Consider the following 16175-nt stretch of genomic DNA (forward strand, 5'->3'; position numbering starts at 1 on the left):
GACTCCCACGCACCATCCAACCCCCCCTGATCCCTGACCGCCCCCTCCAGAGACCCACCCGCACCTAACCATCACCCCTGAACCCCAACTGCTATGCAACCCACCCTGCTCCCTGTTCCCTGATTGCCCGCGGGGAGTTGCTGCCACTTATCCAACCCCACGTCCCTGTCTCCCCTACCATGCTACTCAGAGCAGAGTGTCTGGCTAGGTGCGGATCTAGGCACACTGCTCCGCAGAAGCGCACAGCCCCACACCCAGAGCGCTGCCCACACAGTCAGACCTTGTTTGTCATCAGGCAATCCACACAGGAGCGAGACCCCACAAGTGCTTGGACTGTGGGAAAAGTTTCATATGAAGGACAGACCTTGTTTATCATCAGGCAATCCACAAAGGAGAGAGACCTCACAAGTGCTTGGACTGTGGGAAAAGTTTCATACAGAAGTTTTTTGGTTGAAGGATGGCTACTTTTAAATCTGTTATTGAATGTCCAGGGAGATTGAAGTGTTCTCCTACTGGCTTTTGTATGTTACCAATCCTGATTTGTGTCCATTTATTCTTTTACGTAGAGAATGTCCGGTTTGGCCAATGTACATGGCAGAGGGGCATTGCTGGCACATGATGGCATATATTACGTTAGTAGATGTGCACCTGAATGTGTCCCTGATAGTGTGCCTGATATGGTTGGGTCTTATGATGGTGACGCTAGAGTAGATATGGGGACAGAGTTGGCAACGGGGTTTGTTGCAGCGATTGGTTCCTGGGTTAGTGTTTCTGTGGTGTGGTGTGTAGTTGCTGGTGAGTATTTGCTTCACATTGGGGGCTGTCTGTAAGCAAGGACTGGCCTGCATCCCAAGGTCTGGATGGAAGCTGGAGGCAGGTAGGTAAGTATAGCGGTCAGTAGGTTTCTGGTATAGGGTGGTGTTTATGTGACCATCACTTATTTGTTGTGGTGTCCAGGATCTATTGTGTGGACTGGTCCAGGCTGAGCTCGATGGTGGGGTGGAAATCGTTGAAATCCTAGTGAGGGATGGTTTCCTCTCCCCAGCAACTCCGGTGGACCTGGGCCAAGCCTGCAGAGGGGCTCCTCTCCGTGCCTGCCTTCACAGCCCTCGATAGCCAGCAGGTCCCGCCCTCCCCATGTCCCACCCTGTCCTGCATTGGGATGACAGACAGTTTCTTTGCCCCACTCGCCCCACACAGATCCCTCTTGTGATAACCTCTGCACCCCATGTTCACCACTTGTGTATGGTTATGATATTTTGTGTGCAAAGTGTGCCTGGTGAGGGATCATTGGAAAACTCATGATCTGCTGAATATTGTGCCGTTGAAATGCATGTGACACCAGTGCATGTAGAATGGTGGGGTGGCAGTTGACAGGGGATGTAGAGTTAGGGGTGCTGGGGTGACCGTTCCTGCCACTTACCTCTGTGAATATTTATTGGTTTCTCGTAAAGTTAGTTAGGATTATATTGGAAAGTGTCAGAGCGGCCACCAGTGAGAGTTGCTGGCCACACTCTGAGGCCACCAAATTTGGTCGTGAGAATCCCTGGGCTAATTGCTCATGATGGGCCCTTCTGACCTTAGAGCCTGTGAGTGGAACAGGAGCTGGACACAGAGATGCTGCAGCGCGGTGGGTTGATCGCTAGGACCCAGGAGCAGCTGGGAGGCGGCTCTGGGGGCAGCGATCGCTGGGCTCAGGCCCGGCAGCAGGAAGTGACTCGCAGCCGCTGCGGGGACTCTGGCTCCAGGCTCCTGGCGAGATCCCCGAGCCCCGGCGGCTGGTGCTGGGAGCCCGGAGCCCGGGCTGCAGCCGGGAGAGGGGAATCTCCAGCAGGGCCCTTCCCGCTGCTCCCCAGGAGCCTCTCCCAGGGCAGAGCCCCCAGCCCGGCCAGGCCCCTTCCCGGCCCGGCCCCTGCCCCAGGGGGCCCCGCTCGGAGGGAAGGTGAGAGAGACCCGCCCCCCCCGTCACCCCCGGGCTGCAGAGGGAGGAGGGCACAGGAGGTGGGTGCTGGCGATGCGGGGGGCAGGCTGTGATGGGGGCTGGGATGCACTGAAGGGAAGATGGAGGGATCGAGGGGATTGTGGGGTGGAGGGGAGCGAGGCTGGAATGGGGAAAGATGTGAGTGGGGGGCACTGCGAGGGAAGGGTGTGTGGGGGGAGACTGGCGGTGGACAGCGGCAAAAACCCAGCCCCCCACACCACACCCTGCTCCCAGTGTGTTATTGTCAGACGCACACGTGCTGGTTGGGTCTGTGCAGGGCCAGCTCTAGGTTTTTTGCAGCCCCAAGCGAAAAAAAATGTGGCTGCCCCCACCCCAGAGCTCCTTCTGCTGCCCCAGCCCTGGGCTCTCCTCCCCCAACTGCACCCCATGCCGCCCCAGCTCTTGGTCTCCCCTGACCCGTACCCCCCCGCCGCCCCAGCCTTGGGCTCTCCCACCCACCCGCACCCACTGCCACCCCAGCCCGGGGCTCTCCCCCCTCACCACGTGCGGCCCGAGCTCTGGGCTCTCCTCCCCCATCCGCACCCCCTGCCATCCCAGCCCTGGGTTCTCCCCGCCCCTCCACCTGCACCCTCCTTCCGCCCCAGCCTTGGGTCACTGGTAACTTGCTCCCAGGGTGGGTCATTCAGCAGGAATTTTGGATGTGCACAGAACACAGACAGGATTGGTTCCCATATGGTTACAGAACTGCAGTAAAGTGGAACCATTTTCAGCTTGTGTGATTGGAGGATATCTGGATGTATATTATAAGCCTGTCCTCCATCAATGAGGAAAAGTTGAGGTGCCTTTATTATTCTTTTGTTCCACTCTTTGTTTCTATGGGGAATTTGCCAATGCGATATCACTGTCTTCCTTTCACACAAATAAAACTAAAAAAAAAGGCAATGGCTGTTGAAAATAGCAATTCCAGTCCTAATAACCACTGGGAAGCATTTCTTGCTCAATTTTATCCTACTTTTTCTACAGCAAGTTACAGTGGATCAGTATATTAGATTTGGGAGAAATGAAGTAACAGCTGCCCAAATTGAGTTTGAGCACTCCTGAATGTTGAGGTGTTCAAATCTGGAAGGCAGGTGCTAGATTCCCTTTCTGAATATTAGCTAAATTTGGAAAGGAAAAGTCAATTTCTGCTTCCATGGCTCAGAAGTGGAAATCCTCCTACGGGCCTGATACTGTATCTAAAGCTGCCCAGGTCCTCTAGCAGAGCCTCCCCTCCCTTACTTTTCATTTTAAATTCTAGTGGGATCCACGTACCTCCCTTACGAGGCTTCAGATAGAGAGGTGCACTGTCCATTTAGTCCACCCAATTCCTTCTTTGGGGGCTGCAAGGTGAGGTCACACCAGGATCCCTAATCCAGTCTGGGGAAGTCTTCTGAAGGGGATATCTGGGCCAAAGCCTTCTACTCCTTGGGCACACTTGTTCCCCGTTCACAGGGCCACCCCTTTCAACTCACAGCAAGCTGCAGCATGAGGTCTCTGCTACCATACTCCCTCCCCCTCCCTTTCCTGTTAATAGCAGTCAAGGGAATGCTGGGAAATGTAGTTCTTTCCCTTCTCTAGGGCTGGCTCTATAGGCAGGGAACTAACCAAGGAACAACAGCTCCCAGGGCCCCCTGTTGGCTCTCAGCTCCCAGGCTGGATCATTGCCCGCTGCTGCCCCTGCAAATGGGCTGCCCCAAGCAGGTGCTTGCTTTGCTGGTGCCTAGAGCCGCCCCTGGGTCTGTGTTTCATGAGTTTTGGGGTCGCCCAGGGCCCTGGTCTGATTTCTGGGCAGGATTCACATCTCAGCCACACCGGAGTCACTGCTGCTTTGGGCAGGCTGGGAGTGTGGATGGGCCAATGGGATCAGCCTCTGCCTGCCTGTCCCTGGGGGCTGCTGGGGGAGTCCAGGGCAGCTCATTCTTTAGGTGATGCCACCAGAGGGCTCCTGCTGCTCCTAAGGGAGAGGAGTTTACACGGCAGTGTGGGGAAATCCCCCAAAGTGGCCCCTTTAGTTCTGCTTTTTTTCTAGCATTTGGCTCAGAGATACTGTTACTGGGAGGGTCTGAAGAGTCTGGGGGGGAACTGGGGTGTGACATGGACTGAAGCCCCTTCTGTAACCTCCCCCATTGCCCCTCTTGCTCCGACAGGCTGAGGAATCACATCCACCTTTTGCTCCAGATGGGCCCGTCTTCCAGGAGACAGGGAAGGGAAATGTCTGTGATGGAGCCAGCTCAGGTAGGGGATTTTCAGGGAGGTCTTGGGCAGGGGCAGGGAGGAGAGAGGGTGTGATAAACCTGCTGATTTTCTGAGTGGGCCCATTTGTGACGGGGGAGGGGAAATGGGACTGTCGGGTTTCCTGTCCCTGTCCTTGGCTCAGAGCTCTGCTTCCCATATCAGCCTGTGGCTGGCAGGCGTGTGGGAAATGAGAAGACCCTGCCCTGCTCCGTGTGCTGGGGAGGACAAGGAGCTGTCACCTTCTCCCACCCCCTGAAGCCTCCTGGCTGCTCTGAGCAGGGTGGGGGTGGGATTCTGCTACTCTGACCCTCCCAGAACTTCCATTTCTTTATCCTTCCTCCCTCGTGACTAGTGGGATTGTGGCTGGAGCAGCAGGTGCTGAGTGGGGGACTTTTGGTGTTTCAGATGCTGGTGACCTTCGAGGAGGTGGCTGTGTATTTCACCCAGGGGCAGGGGGCTCTGCTGGAACCCGCTCAGAGAGCCCTCTACAGGGATGTCATGCAGGAGAACTATGAGACAGTGACCTCACTGGGTAAGGGATTCCCGTTCCCTCAGATACTAGAAGTAGGGTGACTAGATGAGAGAGGAGAAATATTGGGATGCAGGGGGGAGCAAAAAAAACCCCAAAACAAGCCGGCGGTGAAGCAAAACTCAAAAAACCACCAGAGCACAGGAAAAATTGATGGGAGCTGAGAACCCACCGGCAGCTCCACGCCCCACCCACCCGCCACACCAGCTTGCCTCTGTTCCGTCTCCACCTCCCCCCTCAGGGAGGGAGGGGGCAGCACGCAGAGCCCCTCCCCCAGCCAGAGGGACCCGTCAGGGGGCCAGGTGAGTCCCAGCAGTGCTAGCCTTACCTGGAACGGCTCCCAGGAAGCATCCAGCAGGCAGGTCCCGTCCCTCTGGCTCCTAAGGTCGCTCGGGTCGGGTCAAGGGGGCCGGGGGCGGGTGGGCTCTCTGCCGGCTGCCGGCGCCTAAAAGCCCCGCCCCTGCAGCACGCAGCCTCCGTGCGTGCCTGGGGAGTGGGACTGCAGCACTCTGTAGGCTCCTGCCGGCCGGCAGGCAAGCACCAGGAGTTCAGTTGCACTTCCCCAGGCCCAGGAAGAAGAGGTGAGTGGTGCCGGCTGGCATCCTCCAACAGACAGTCCCCCGATATCGGGAAATAGTGCGTCCCGGCCGATATAAGGTCGGGACACGAGACAAATACCCTAAAATCAGGACTGTCCTGATAATATGGGATGTCTGGTCAGCCTAACTAGAAGCAGTGGGGTCTTCATGTCTGAATCTGGTCATGTTCTTCCCATGTCAGTTAGATCATATGCAAGTGGTTCCATAATGCACAGCTGCTGTGTGAGAGAGACTTGCATCTCTGTGCCCTCTCCAGTGGGTCATGGGTGTCAAAACCCAATGGACAAGTTAAACCATCCCCACCCCTCCAGCTTTCAAAGGGGCATAAATCCAGCATTGTCCTGTCTGCTTTCTTTCTCGGCTGCACACACAATCCCTGTTCACCTCCCTCCTTGGGAATAGCTCCAGCCATGAGGAGGGCTCTGGGCTCTGCAGGTTTAGAAAGAGGCAGGGGTTTAAGTCCAGAGCTGTGTGTGAGTCAGCAAGGCCCCCAGAGTGCACAGATCCTGGGAACGCCTAGTGAGGGTGTAGTAATAATTCAACTCACCTCCCCAGACAACTTCCTCTGCACAAGGGGGCTCAGTGACCGTTTCCCCATCCTATTGCATTCCACGTTCCTCCAGCAGAGCGCAGGGACAGGTTCCACTCACGGAATGTCCTTTCTGACAGATACTCCACCAATGCTCCACGCACCCTGATCTGGTCTGATTTCACTCTCTGCACAGGATTTCCCATTCCCAAACCTGAGCTCATCTCCTGGCTGGAACGAGGGGAAGAGCCGTGGGTGCCCGATCTCTGGGACTGCAATGAAAGAAGGCTTCCTAGATGCACCCATACAGGTGAGGACTGACACAGAAACAATCTAGGGAATGAAAGAAGAAGTTGAGAATCCCAAAATATGGTGTGAGTAAGCGCCCTCAGTTCTTCCTCATCTCAGCCAGGACAGGGCTGCAGTCATCAGATATAGCTCACGCCATTCCAATCTGCCTATTAGCTGCAGGAGTTTTCTTCCCAGCTTTCCTTCCCTGTGAGTGTTTGGGTGGGATTTGAAGGCGGAGTCCAATTGCTCAGTGTTTGTGTTGGGTTTTCGCTTGGTGCTCTTCTTCTTTCTCCCCTGCACAATGACTCCTGTCTGGATTGTGTCTCTCCCAGCAGGCGCTGAGCGAGGGAGTGAGAATGAGGAGGAGAATCATCATGAGGAAGTTACCGGGGAAGTGGAACTACAGGGGACCTTTGTGGGAAGAGGTGAAGGGAATTTTTCCCAGTGCTTGGAGCAGGAAGAAGGCTGGGGAAAGTGGCACAGGTCAGAGAGGCTTCTGGAAAACCACGCAGGGAAGAGAGTGGATGAATCTATTAACGGTGCAGGGGGAGACAAGGATCCCAGAGAGCAGCAGACAAATCCCAAGGAAGAGACACCCGGACACTACCCTCAGTGTGGGAAAGAATTCATTGTGACATCACAGCTTGTGAAACATCAGACAATCTACACTGGAGAGAAACCCCCTCAATGCTTGGACCATGGGGAAAGCTTCAATAAGCTCTCAGATCTTAATAACCATGGGAGAAGCCACACTGGAGAGAGACCCTCTCAATCTCTCAAGTGGGGGAAATGTTTCATTTCGAACACAGAAATAACCAGACATCAGTTAAGCCACACAAGGGAGAGACCCCATAAGTGCTTGGACTGTGGGAAAAGTTTCATAAGAAAGTCAAACCTTGTTAAACATCAGGCAATCCACACAGGAGAGAGACCCCACAAGTGCTTGGACTGTGGGAAAAGTTTCATACAGAGGTCACACCTAGTTCGTCATCAGGCAATCCACACAGGAGAAAGACCCCACAAGTGCTTGGACTGTGGGAAAAGTTTCAAAAGAAGGTCAGACCTTGTTCAACATCAGGCAATCCACACAGGAGAGAGACCCCACAAGTGCTTGGACTGTGGGAAAAGTTTCATACAAAGGTCAGACCTTGTTAAACATCAGGCAATCCACACAGGAAAAAGACCCCAGAAGTGCTTGGACTGTGGGAAAAGTTTCATAAGAAAGTCAAACCTTGTTACACATCAGGCAATCCACACAGGAGAGAGACCCCACAAGTGCTTGGACTGTGGGAAAAGTTTCATAAGAAAGTCACACCTAGTTCATCATCAAGCAATCCACACAGGAGAGAGACCCCACAAGTGCTTGGACTGTGGGAAAAGTTTCAAAAGAAGGTCAGACCTTGTTCAACATCAGGCAATCCATACAGGAGAGAGACCCCACAAGTGCTTGGACTGTGGGAAAAGTTTCATACAGAGGGCACACCTTGTTCGACATCAGGCAATCCACACAGAAGAAAGACCCCACAAGTGCTTTGACTGTGGGAAAATTTTCATACAGAGGTCACACCTTGTTCAACATCAGGCAATCCACACAGGAGAGAGACCCCACAAGTGCTTGGTCTGTGGGAGAAGTTTCATAAGAAGGTCACTCCTTGTTTATCATCAGGCATTACACACAGGAGAGAGACCCCACAAGTGCTTGGACTGTGAGAAAAGTTTCATAACAAGCTCACAACTAGTTCGCCATCAGGCAATCCACGCAGGACACAGACCTCACAACTGCTTAGACTGTGGGAAAAGTTTCATACAAAGGTCCGACATTGTTAAACATCAGGCAATCCACACAGGAGAGAGACCTCACAAGTGCTTGGACTGTGGGAAAAGTTTCACAGAGAGGTCAAACCTTGTTAAACATCAGGCATTACACACAGGAGAGAGACCCCACAAATGCTTGGACTGTGAGAAAAGTTTCATAAGAAGGTTACAGCTTGTTAAACATCAGGCATTACACACAGGAGAGAGACCCCACAAGTGCTTGGATTATGGGAAAAGTTTCACAGAGAGGTCAAACCTTGTTCAACATCAGGCAATCTACAGAGGAGCAAGAGCCCACAAGTGCTTGGACTGTGGGAAAGGTTACGTACAAAGGTCAGACCTTGTTAAACATCAGGCATTACACACAGGAGAGAGACCCCACAAGTGCTTGGACTGTGGGAAAAGTTTTATAAAGATGTCACACCTTGTTCAACATCAGTCAATCCACACAGGAGAGAATCCAGAGGTGCTTGGACTGCGGGAAAAGTTTCATATAGAGGTCTAGTCTCATTAAACATGGAAGAATCCACACAGGATCTAAACTTCTGTGACTCATGGCAAAAAAGGGTTAAGCAACTTGTATGTAATTGACTCAGGGTCAACATTTAGAGAGAGATTTTAACAGTGTGTCGACCTTAGATAAGCTAGAGTTTGAAATGTAAATGTGTATTTTTAAAGAGTTGGAAGAAGAGGGCAAATCATGTCTGAGTAACCTAATTGCCTTCTATGACGAGATAACTGGTTCTGTGGATGAGGGGAGAGCAGTGGATGTGTTATTCCTTGATTTTAGCAAAACATCTGATATGATCTCCTAAAGTATTCTTGCCAGCAAGTTAAAGAAGTATGGGCTGGATGAATGGACCATAAAGTGGATAGAAAGCTGGCTAGATCATCGGGTTCAATGGGTAGTGATCAATGGCTCCATGTTTAGTTGGCAGCCGGTATCAAGTGTGTGTCCCAGGGGTTGGTCCTGGGGCCAGTTTTGTTCAGTATCTTCAATAATGATCTGGAGGATGACGTGGACTGCACCCTCAGCAAGTTTGCAGATGACACTAAACTGGGAGGAGTGGTAGATACGCTGGAGGGTGGGGATATGATACAGAGGGACATAGACAAATTAGAGGATTGGGCCAAAATAAATCTGATGAGGTTCAACAAGGACAAGTGGAGAGTCCTGCACTTAGGATGAAAGAATCCCATTCACTGCTACAGACTAGGGACCGAATGGCTAGATAGCAGTTCTGCAGAAAAGGACTAAGGGTTTACGGTGGATGAGAAACTGGATATATTAACAGTGTGCCTTTGTTGCCGAGAAGGCTAACGGCATTTTAGGCTGTACAAGTAGGGGCGTTGCCAGCAGATCGAGGGACGTGATCGTTCCCTTCTATTCAACATTGGTGAGGCCTCATCTGGAGTACTGTGTCCAGTTTGGGCCCCAAACTACAAGAAGGATGTGGAAAAATTGGAAAGAGTCCAGCGGAGGGCAACAAAAATGATTAGGGGGCTGGAGCACATGACTTAGAAGGAGAGGCTGAAAGAACGGGGATTGTTCACTCTATAGAAGAGAAGAATGATGGGGGATTTGGTAGCAGCTTTCAACTACCTGAAAGGGGCTTCCAAAGAGGATGGATCTAGACTCTTCTCAGTGGTACCAGATGACAGAAAAAGGAGTAATGGTCTCCAGTTGCAGTGGGGAAAGTTTAGGTTGGATATGAGGAAACACTATTTCATTAGGAGGGTGGTGAAGCCTTGGAATGGGTTATCTAGGGAGGTGGTGGAATCTCCTTCCTTAGAGGTTTTTAGGGTCAGGCTTGACAAAGCCCTGGCTGGGATGATTTAGTTGGGGATTGGTCCTGCTTTAAGCAGGGGTTGGACTAGATGACCTCCGGAGTTCCCTTCCAAACCTGATATTCTATGATTCTAAGAGGGGTAACTGTAGTAGTCTATGTTTAGCTATCCAAAGGGTTCCTGTATTCTGTTATTTCAGGGATCAATAATTCAGCCATTATAACCGTCGCCCGTGCCACCTGCCCTATTCTAGCTCAGTCTCATTGAATTCGCTGGGGGTAGGGGCTGAAGGATGGAGGGAATGTTTATAGCTGAAATCACCAAAATGTGTTTTACAAGGTTAATGTTAATCGGATCTGTTCCTCTCACCTGCTCGGACATTCTCTCTGGGGATCCCGGAGTCGGAAAGGAGCTGGTGTTACCTTCTTGGCTACCAATCCCCACGGTGACTCTCTACACTAGCAATTCTCCAAATGTGGGCAGAGCCTCCCAATGAAGGCACAGGAATGAGTCAGGGGAGGCGTGAACAGTGTGGGTTGTTTGTTTGTTTTTTAAAGAGCACTGGCTGTCGGCCCCAGTTGGCTGGGGCTCATGAAGAAGGAACAGGCCTAGCTGGGAGTTGTGGATCAATGCTCAGGCTCTCAAACCCAGGTGCAGCATCACAGAAGTAAGAGTGGCAATGGGGTGATAAGTGTTGTGAACAGCGATATTGATGAATATTATTTTTCACGTGGCCACCCTAACTTCTGTGCTGCTATTGGAGGTCTTCAGAGCTGTGCACATTGCCAGCAACTACTCTGCCTTTAGAGCTGGGTGGTGATATATTTGCTTTTGAGGGTGGGGGCGTAAATGACCACCGACACCAAGTGGGAGAGGGCGGCAATGAAACACATCTCAGAACCACTGGTCTACACTCTTATGGGCACCATGTTTACAAAATGATAAATCTTTCCCAAAGTATGTCTTGTGCGGTATCATAGGAAAAGCCATCACCTGCTGAATATTAGTGTCCCATTAAAATATATCTATCAGCACTGTCCATGGAGCTCTGAGAGTTTGCTGTATGTTTGTTACATAATGAAAAGCTGGAAAATGCCCACAGACAAGCTCCTCCTAGACAATGGCACCTGCAGACCAGCTAGGTGCTACGTGGCCAGTAATTGCTCAGCCGGCCATTCACCAGCTGTGGAGCTGGGAACAGGAGAGTTACAATTCACCAGAAGGACGGCTGGATGCTCACCTAGGCCACAGACTGATTGTCGCCTGCCCCCCGGCTGGGGGATGAACCTCAAAGAGGAGAGTGGTATAAAAGCACAAGGGAGAATTGCCTCCATTTTTACCTCTCCTTCCCCATCTTTACAGAAGGCAACAAGATGGCTTGAATGGCAACAGGGGCCTTGGACTGGGGAGGGTGGATCAAGGCTGGAAGGAAATCCAGCTTGGGTTTAAGAATTGTGAACTGCCTGCAACAGCGGGTGGGATGCGAAAACCTGCTTGCTTCTCATTTTCCTTAGTTTGGTATAATTTAGGATTTAAAATGCATGTTTTAAATTTATAGTTTTAACCGTTTCTGACCTTTAACATCTTTCTCCCTTGTAATCCCTGAAAACCCCCTTGCTCCAGTTTCTAAACTGGTTTTAGTGTTTTGTCTGGACCTGTGTGTTTTCATTGAAGTGTTTGGGGGATTTGACTGGAGAGAACAAGGTTGTGGCCTAATCCGGCCCCTTTATGGGGGCAACCCACTAATTACTGAGTTTGTCCAGCGCAGTGGACAGACTGAGCAGTCCAAGATGCACATTCCCGGGGTGCAAGTCTGGGAATAGAGAACTGGCTGATGTTGCTGTGTCGTTTGGTACATTCCTGAGTGTCTGGCTGGTCGCACTCAGTGCAGTGCAGCCAGGAGTGACTTTGAAGGCTGGTGGCTGTGTGTGAGCAGAGCGTGGGGGGGTTTGTTGTTCACACAGGGAAGCAGCAGGGTGGATATGATTTAAATCACTAGTCAGGAAGACTCAATTTAATCATGGTGTTCTACGTAAAAATGTATTCTTGTTGGTTGTTATAACCTTAATACATATTCTTCACAACCAGGGCCGGTGGAAGGATGTTTTGCGCACTATGTGAAACTTCCACTTTGTGCCCCCCCGTCCCTGAGCCCCCACCCTGGAACGCCCCCCCTCCCTGCAGCTCTCCCCTTCCACCCTGAGGCTCCCCACACAGCAGCTCCGCCCTGAGGCTCCCCGCCCTGAGGCTCCCCGCACAGCAGCTCCGCCCTGAGGCTCCCCACCCTGAGGCTCCCCGCACAGCAGCTCCGCCCTGAGGCTCCCCACCCTGAGGCACCCCCCCACCCCAGCTCACCCCTGCCCCACCTCCTCCCCGAGCACACCGTCGCCACTTCAGTTCTCCCGCCTCCCAGGCTTGCAGTGCCTAAGCTGATTGGCGCCACAAGCCTGGGACAGGGGAGAAGTGAAGCAGCTCACCCCTGCTCCACCTCCTCCCTGAGCCCACCGTGCCTGCTTCACTTCTCCCGCCTCCCAGGCTTGCAGGGCCAATCAGCTTAGGCTCCACAAGCCTGGGAGGCAGGAGAAGTGAAGGAGCCACAGCGTGCTCGGGGAGGAGGTGGGGCAGGGGTGAGCTGGGGCGGGGAGTTCCCCTGCGTGCCGCCCCACCCCGCTTGCTGCAGGCGGCCCTCCCCGCTCTCCACTGCCCCAGCTCCCTCCACCTAAATGCCGGTGGCGACTGGGGCTGCTGAAGATGCGTCCGCCGTGGTTGATGCTGAAGAAAATGGTGCCCCCCAAATCCTAGCACACTAGGCTACCGCCTACATGGCCTAAATGATTCCACCGGCCCCGTTCACAACCCAGAGATAGATGTAGGTTTCATTTTTAGAAGGTACACACTATACATTTTTAAACAGTGATTTATTTTGAAAACTTTTCAGATGAGTTTTACAGCTATATCAGACAATGAATGTTTGTTTGGTTATTTCATTACCAAAGGTAATTGAAGCAGATATTTATGAAGTCATTAGGAGTGAACTATCTCCAATTCAAGAGGTTAATCATTAATAGTTGGAGGATTTTCTTGCCATGCTGTATTAGGAGGAGAACATCACCAGACTGACATTTAAATTCTTTTATTTAACTAAAACAACAACGTTCAGTATTCTGGATTTGTTTCTTCAACAGAAAACATAATATTTTAACAGAAAAGCATATTTCCCTCTCTTCTCACATTTGTCTCCAGACTCTTCCTTCTCCAGATCTGTTCTGCCTCCAACAGTCTTGTATTCATTGAACTTTTTGAAACTGCAATTTTGGAGAGCGGTAAGGGATTAACTCTGGGAGTCTGGGCCTGGGTGGGTGGGATCTGGCAGCAATCAATCAGCTATGGATGCAGGGCAATTGGATAGTTGGGAAGGTGACTAATCAGGGATGTTTCTGAGCTTCAGCCCTTGTGCTCTGCAAACACCCCCGGACATTTGCTGTTATGGCAAAACCCGCTCAGCAGGCTCAAAGACGAGGATCTGTCCATAAAGACCCAGACATATGTCAAAGTTTTTGTTACAGAAATATGTCATAGTTCTGGGGATTGTCCCACTCAAACTCCTCAGAGATGACAAAGTACCGACTGTGGGTGTTAGAAAACCCTTATTGGGCCGTCCATCACCAACAGGAAGAAAGGGGTAAACAAAGACATTTATAATTCACCTGAAGGATGCTTTGGAGCTCACACACACCATGAAGTTGCCTGACCCCATGACTGTTGGCCCCTTACTGAAACTTAGTGGGGGGGTTTTGGTTGGTTTCTCCCAGTACCAAAAGTCAGGAAGGGCCAATGAGAAATGAAAACCCTGAGACTAGTCCCCAGGGCGAATGGAGAGAGGCCAAGGCACTAGGTCAACCTCGTTGACAGGGCTGGCAGGCCAATGAAGGAGTCAGGTGCCAATTCTCTGTGTGAGCTGGAGCTGCCTGCCAGAGAAGGGCAGAGCTAAGGGTAGAGGAGCAGCCAGAGCTGGGTTGGAGGCAGAGGAGTAGAAGCACTGATGCAGAGGGAAGCTGGGTCTGGAGCAGTCTGGAGCTGGGTGTGGTGAGCAACTGGGGAGAGCGAGGGGGGACCCTGGGCAGCGTGGGATGACATCATGTTTTCTATTCCTCTTTCCCATTTTTTCCTTAATTTTTTTTATTACTTGCTGTTTAATAAATCGTATTTGTTCTGAACTCTATGCAATGCTGAATAGCGACATCAGGGATGCGTCCGGAGTGAAGAGAGGACCCCAGAGTGGGGATACAACACCCTAGCCTCTGTCCTGAGTGATCACAACAAAATTGGGGATGAAGACCCTGCAGGAAACTTGGGGCCAGCCTTGTCAGGGTTTCAGACACCGGAGTGGGAGGGGAGTCCTGGAGGTCAGTCAGGTCTCCAGGTAAAGGGAGTGGGAGCGAGGACTCAGCTCCTTTTGCTATTTCATACAATCAGGGTGGTGTATAAGCCAGAAAAGTTCCCCACAATAGTAAGACCATTTCCCCCACTTACCTCTGCATATTTATTGGTTTCTCGTAAAGTTAGTTAGGATTATAGGGGAAAGTGTCAGAGCAGCCACTAGTAAGAGTTGCTGGCCACACTCTGAGGCCACCAAATTTGGTCGTGAGAATCCCTGGGCTAGATGCTCATGATGGGCCCTTCTGATCTTAGAGCCTGTGAGTGGAACAGGAGCCGGACACAGAGATGCTGCAGCGCGGTGGGTTGATCGCTAGGACCCAGGAGCTGCTGGGAGGCGGCTCTGGGGGGAGCGATCGCTGGGCTCAGTCCCGGCAGCACGAAGTGACTCGCAGCCGCTGCGGGGACTCTGGCTCCAGGCTCCTGGCGAGATCCCCGAGCCCCGGCGGCTGGTGCTGGGAGCCCGGAGCCCGGGCTGCAGCCGGGAGAGGGGAATCTCCAGCAGGGCCCTTCCCGCTGCTCCCCAGGAGCCTCTCCCAGGGCAGAGCCCCCAGCCCGGCCAGGCCCCTTCCCGGCCCGGCCCCTGCCCCAGGGGGCCCCGCTCGGAGGGAAGGTGAGAAGGACCCGCCCCCGCCCCCGTCACCCCCGGGCTGCAGGGGGAGGATGGAGCAGGAGGAGGGTGCTGGCGATGCGGGGGGCAGGCTGTGATGGGGGCTGGGGTGCACTGAAGGGAAGATGGAGGGATCGAGGGGATTGTGGGGTGGAGAGGAGCGTGGCTGGAATGGGGAAAGATGTGAGTGGGGGGCACTGCGAGGGAAAGGGTGTGTGTGTGGAGACTGGCAGTGGACAGAGGTAAAAACCCATCGCCCCACACCCACACCCTGCTCCCAGTGTGTTATTGTCAGACGCACCTGTGCTCGTGTGGTCAGTGCAGGGCCGGCTCTAGGTTTTTTGCCACCCCAAGGAAAAAAAATGTGGCTGCCCCCACCACAGAGCCCTGGGCTCCCCCCCTGCACCCTTCTGCTGCCCCAGCCCTGGGGTCTACGCCCCATCCACACCCCCTGCCACCCCAGATCTGGGCTCTCCCCCCCACCAGTGCCCGCCCACCCACACACCCCTTGCTGCCCCAGCCCTGGGCTCTTCCCTCCATCCACCTGCACCCTTCTTCCGCCCCAGCCCTGGGTCACTGGTAACTTGCTCCCAGGGCGGGTCATTCAGCAATTTTGGATGTGCACAGAACACAGACAGGATTGGTTCCCATATGGTTACAGAACTGCAGTAAAGTGGAACCATTTTCAGCTTGTGTGATTGGAGGATATCTGGATGCATATTATAAGACTGTCCTACATAAATGAGGAAAAGTTGAGGTGCCTTTATTATTCCTTTGTTCCACTCTTAGTTTCTATGGGGAATTTGCCAATGCGATATCACTGTCTTCCTTTCAAACAAATTAAACTAAAAAAAAAAGGCAATGGCTGTTGAAAATAGCAATTCCAGTCCTAAAATCCACCGGGAAGCATTTCTTGCTCAATTTTATCCTACTTTTTCTACAGCAAGTTACAGTGGATCAGTATATTTGATCTGGGAGAATTGAAGTGACAGCTGCCCAAATTGAGCTTGAGCACTCCTGAATGTTGAGGTGTTCAAATCTGGAAGGCAGGTGCTAGATTCCCTTTCTGAATATTAGCTAAATCTGGAAAGGAAAAGTCAATTTCTGCTTCCATGGCTCAGAAGTGGAAATCCTCCTACGGGCCTGATACTGTATCTAAAGCTGCCCAGGTCCTCTAGCAGAGCCTCCCCTCCCTTACTTTTCATTTTAAATTCTAGTGGGATCCACGTACCTCCCTTACGAGGCTTCAGATAGACGGGGCACTGTCCATTTAGTCCACCCAATTCCTTCTTTGGGGGCTGCAAGGTGAGGTCACACCCGTATCCCTAATCCAGTCTGGGGAAGTCTTCTGAAGGGGATAT

The 16175-nt window shown here is 52.3% G+C and overlaps 3 protein-coding genes across 3 annotated transcripts in view; 2 read left to right on the forward strand and 1 right to left on the reverse strand.

Moving 5' to 3' along the window:
• LOC128847528 (zinc finger protein 34-like) overlaps positions 1-16175 on the reverse strand; it is a 152298-nt gene that overhangs the window by 35823 nt on the left and 100300 nt on the right. The window lies entirely within an intron of this gene.
• On the forward strand, positions 1863-10423 carry LOC128847507 (zinc finger protein 436-like). Its single transcript, XM_054046985.1, has 5 exons — positions 1863-1942; positions 4129-4216; positions 4622-4748; positions 6070-6183; positions 6497-10423. Exons 2-5 carry the CDS (start codon positions 4160-4162, stop codon positions 8482-8484), a joined length of 2286 nt encoding a protein of 761 aa, XP_053902960.1. The 5' UTR covers positions 1863-1942; positions 4129-4159; the 3' UTR covers positions 8485-10423.
• LOC128847386 (zinc finger protein 850-like) overlaps positions 14599-16175 on the forward strand; it is a 127538-nt gene continuing 125961 nt past the window's right edge. Inside the window, exon 1 of the mRNA XM_054046777.1 lies at positions 14599-14817. The gene's annotated coding sequence lies outside the window, so the exon portion shown is untranslated. The remainder of the gene's footprint in view (positions 14818-16175) is intronic.

Source organism: Malaclemys terrapin, chromosome 13 (genome assembly GCF_027887155.1).
Source record: "Malaclemys terrapin pileata isolate rMalTer1 chromosome 13, rMalTer1.hap1, whole genome shotgun sequence".
Taxonomy (NCBI): Eukaryota; Metazoa; Chordata; order Testudines; family Emydidae; genus Malaclemys; species Malaclemys terrapin.

What these genes read in the sequence shown, in the direction of transcription:
- LOC128847507 (XM_054046985.1), top strand. Translation starts at nt 4,160, where the DNA reads ATGGGCCCGTCTTCCAGGAGACAGGGAAGGGAAATGTCTGTGATGGAG. An exon ending in TGAGACAGTGACCTCACTGG is followed by an intron (nt 4,749 to 6,069) that starts GTAAGGGATTCC and finishes CTCTCTGCACAG; the next exon opens with GATTTCCCATTCCCAAACCT. An exon ending in TCCTAGATGCACCCATACAG is followed by an intron (nt 6,184 to 6,496) that starts GTGAGGACTGAC and finishes TGTCTCTCCCAG; the next exon opens with CAGGCGCTGAGCGAGGGAGT.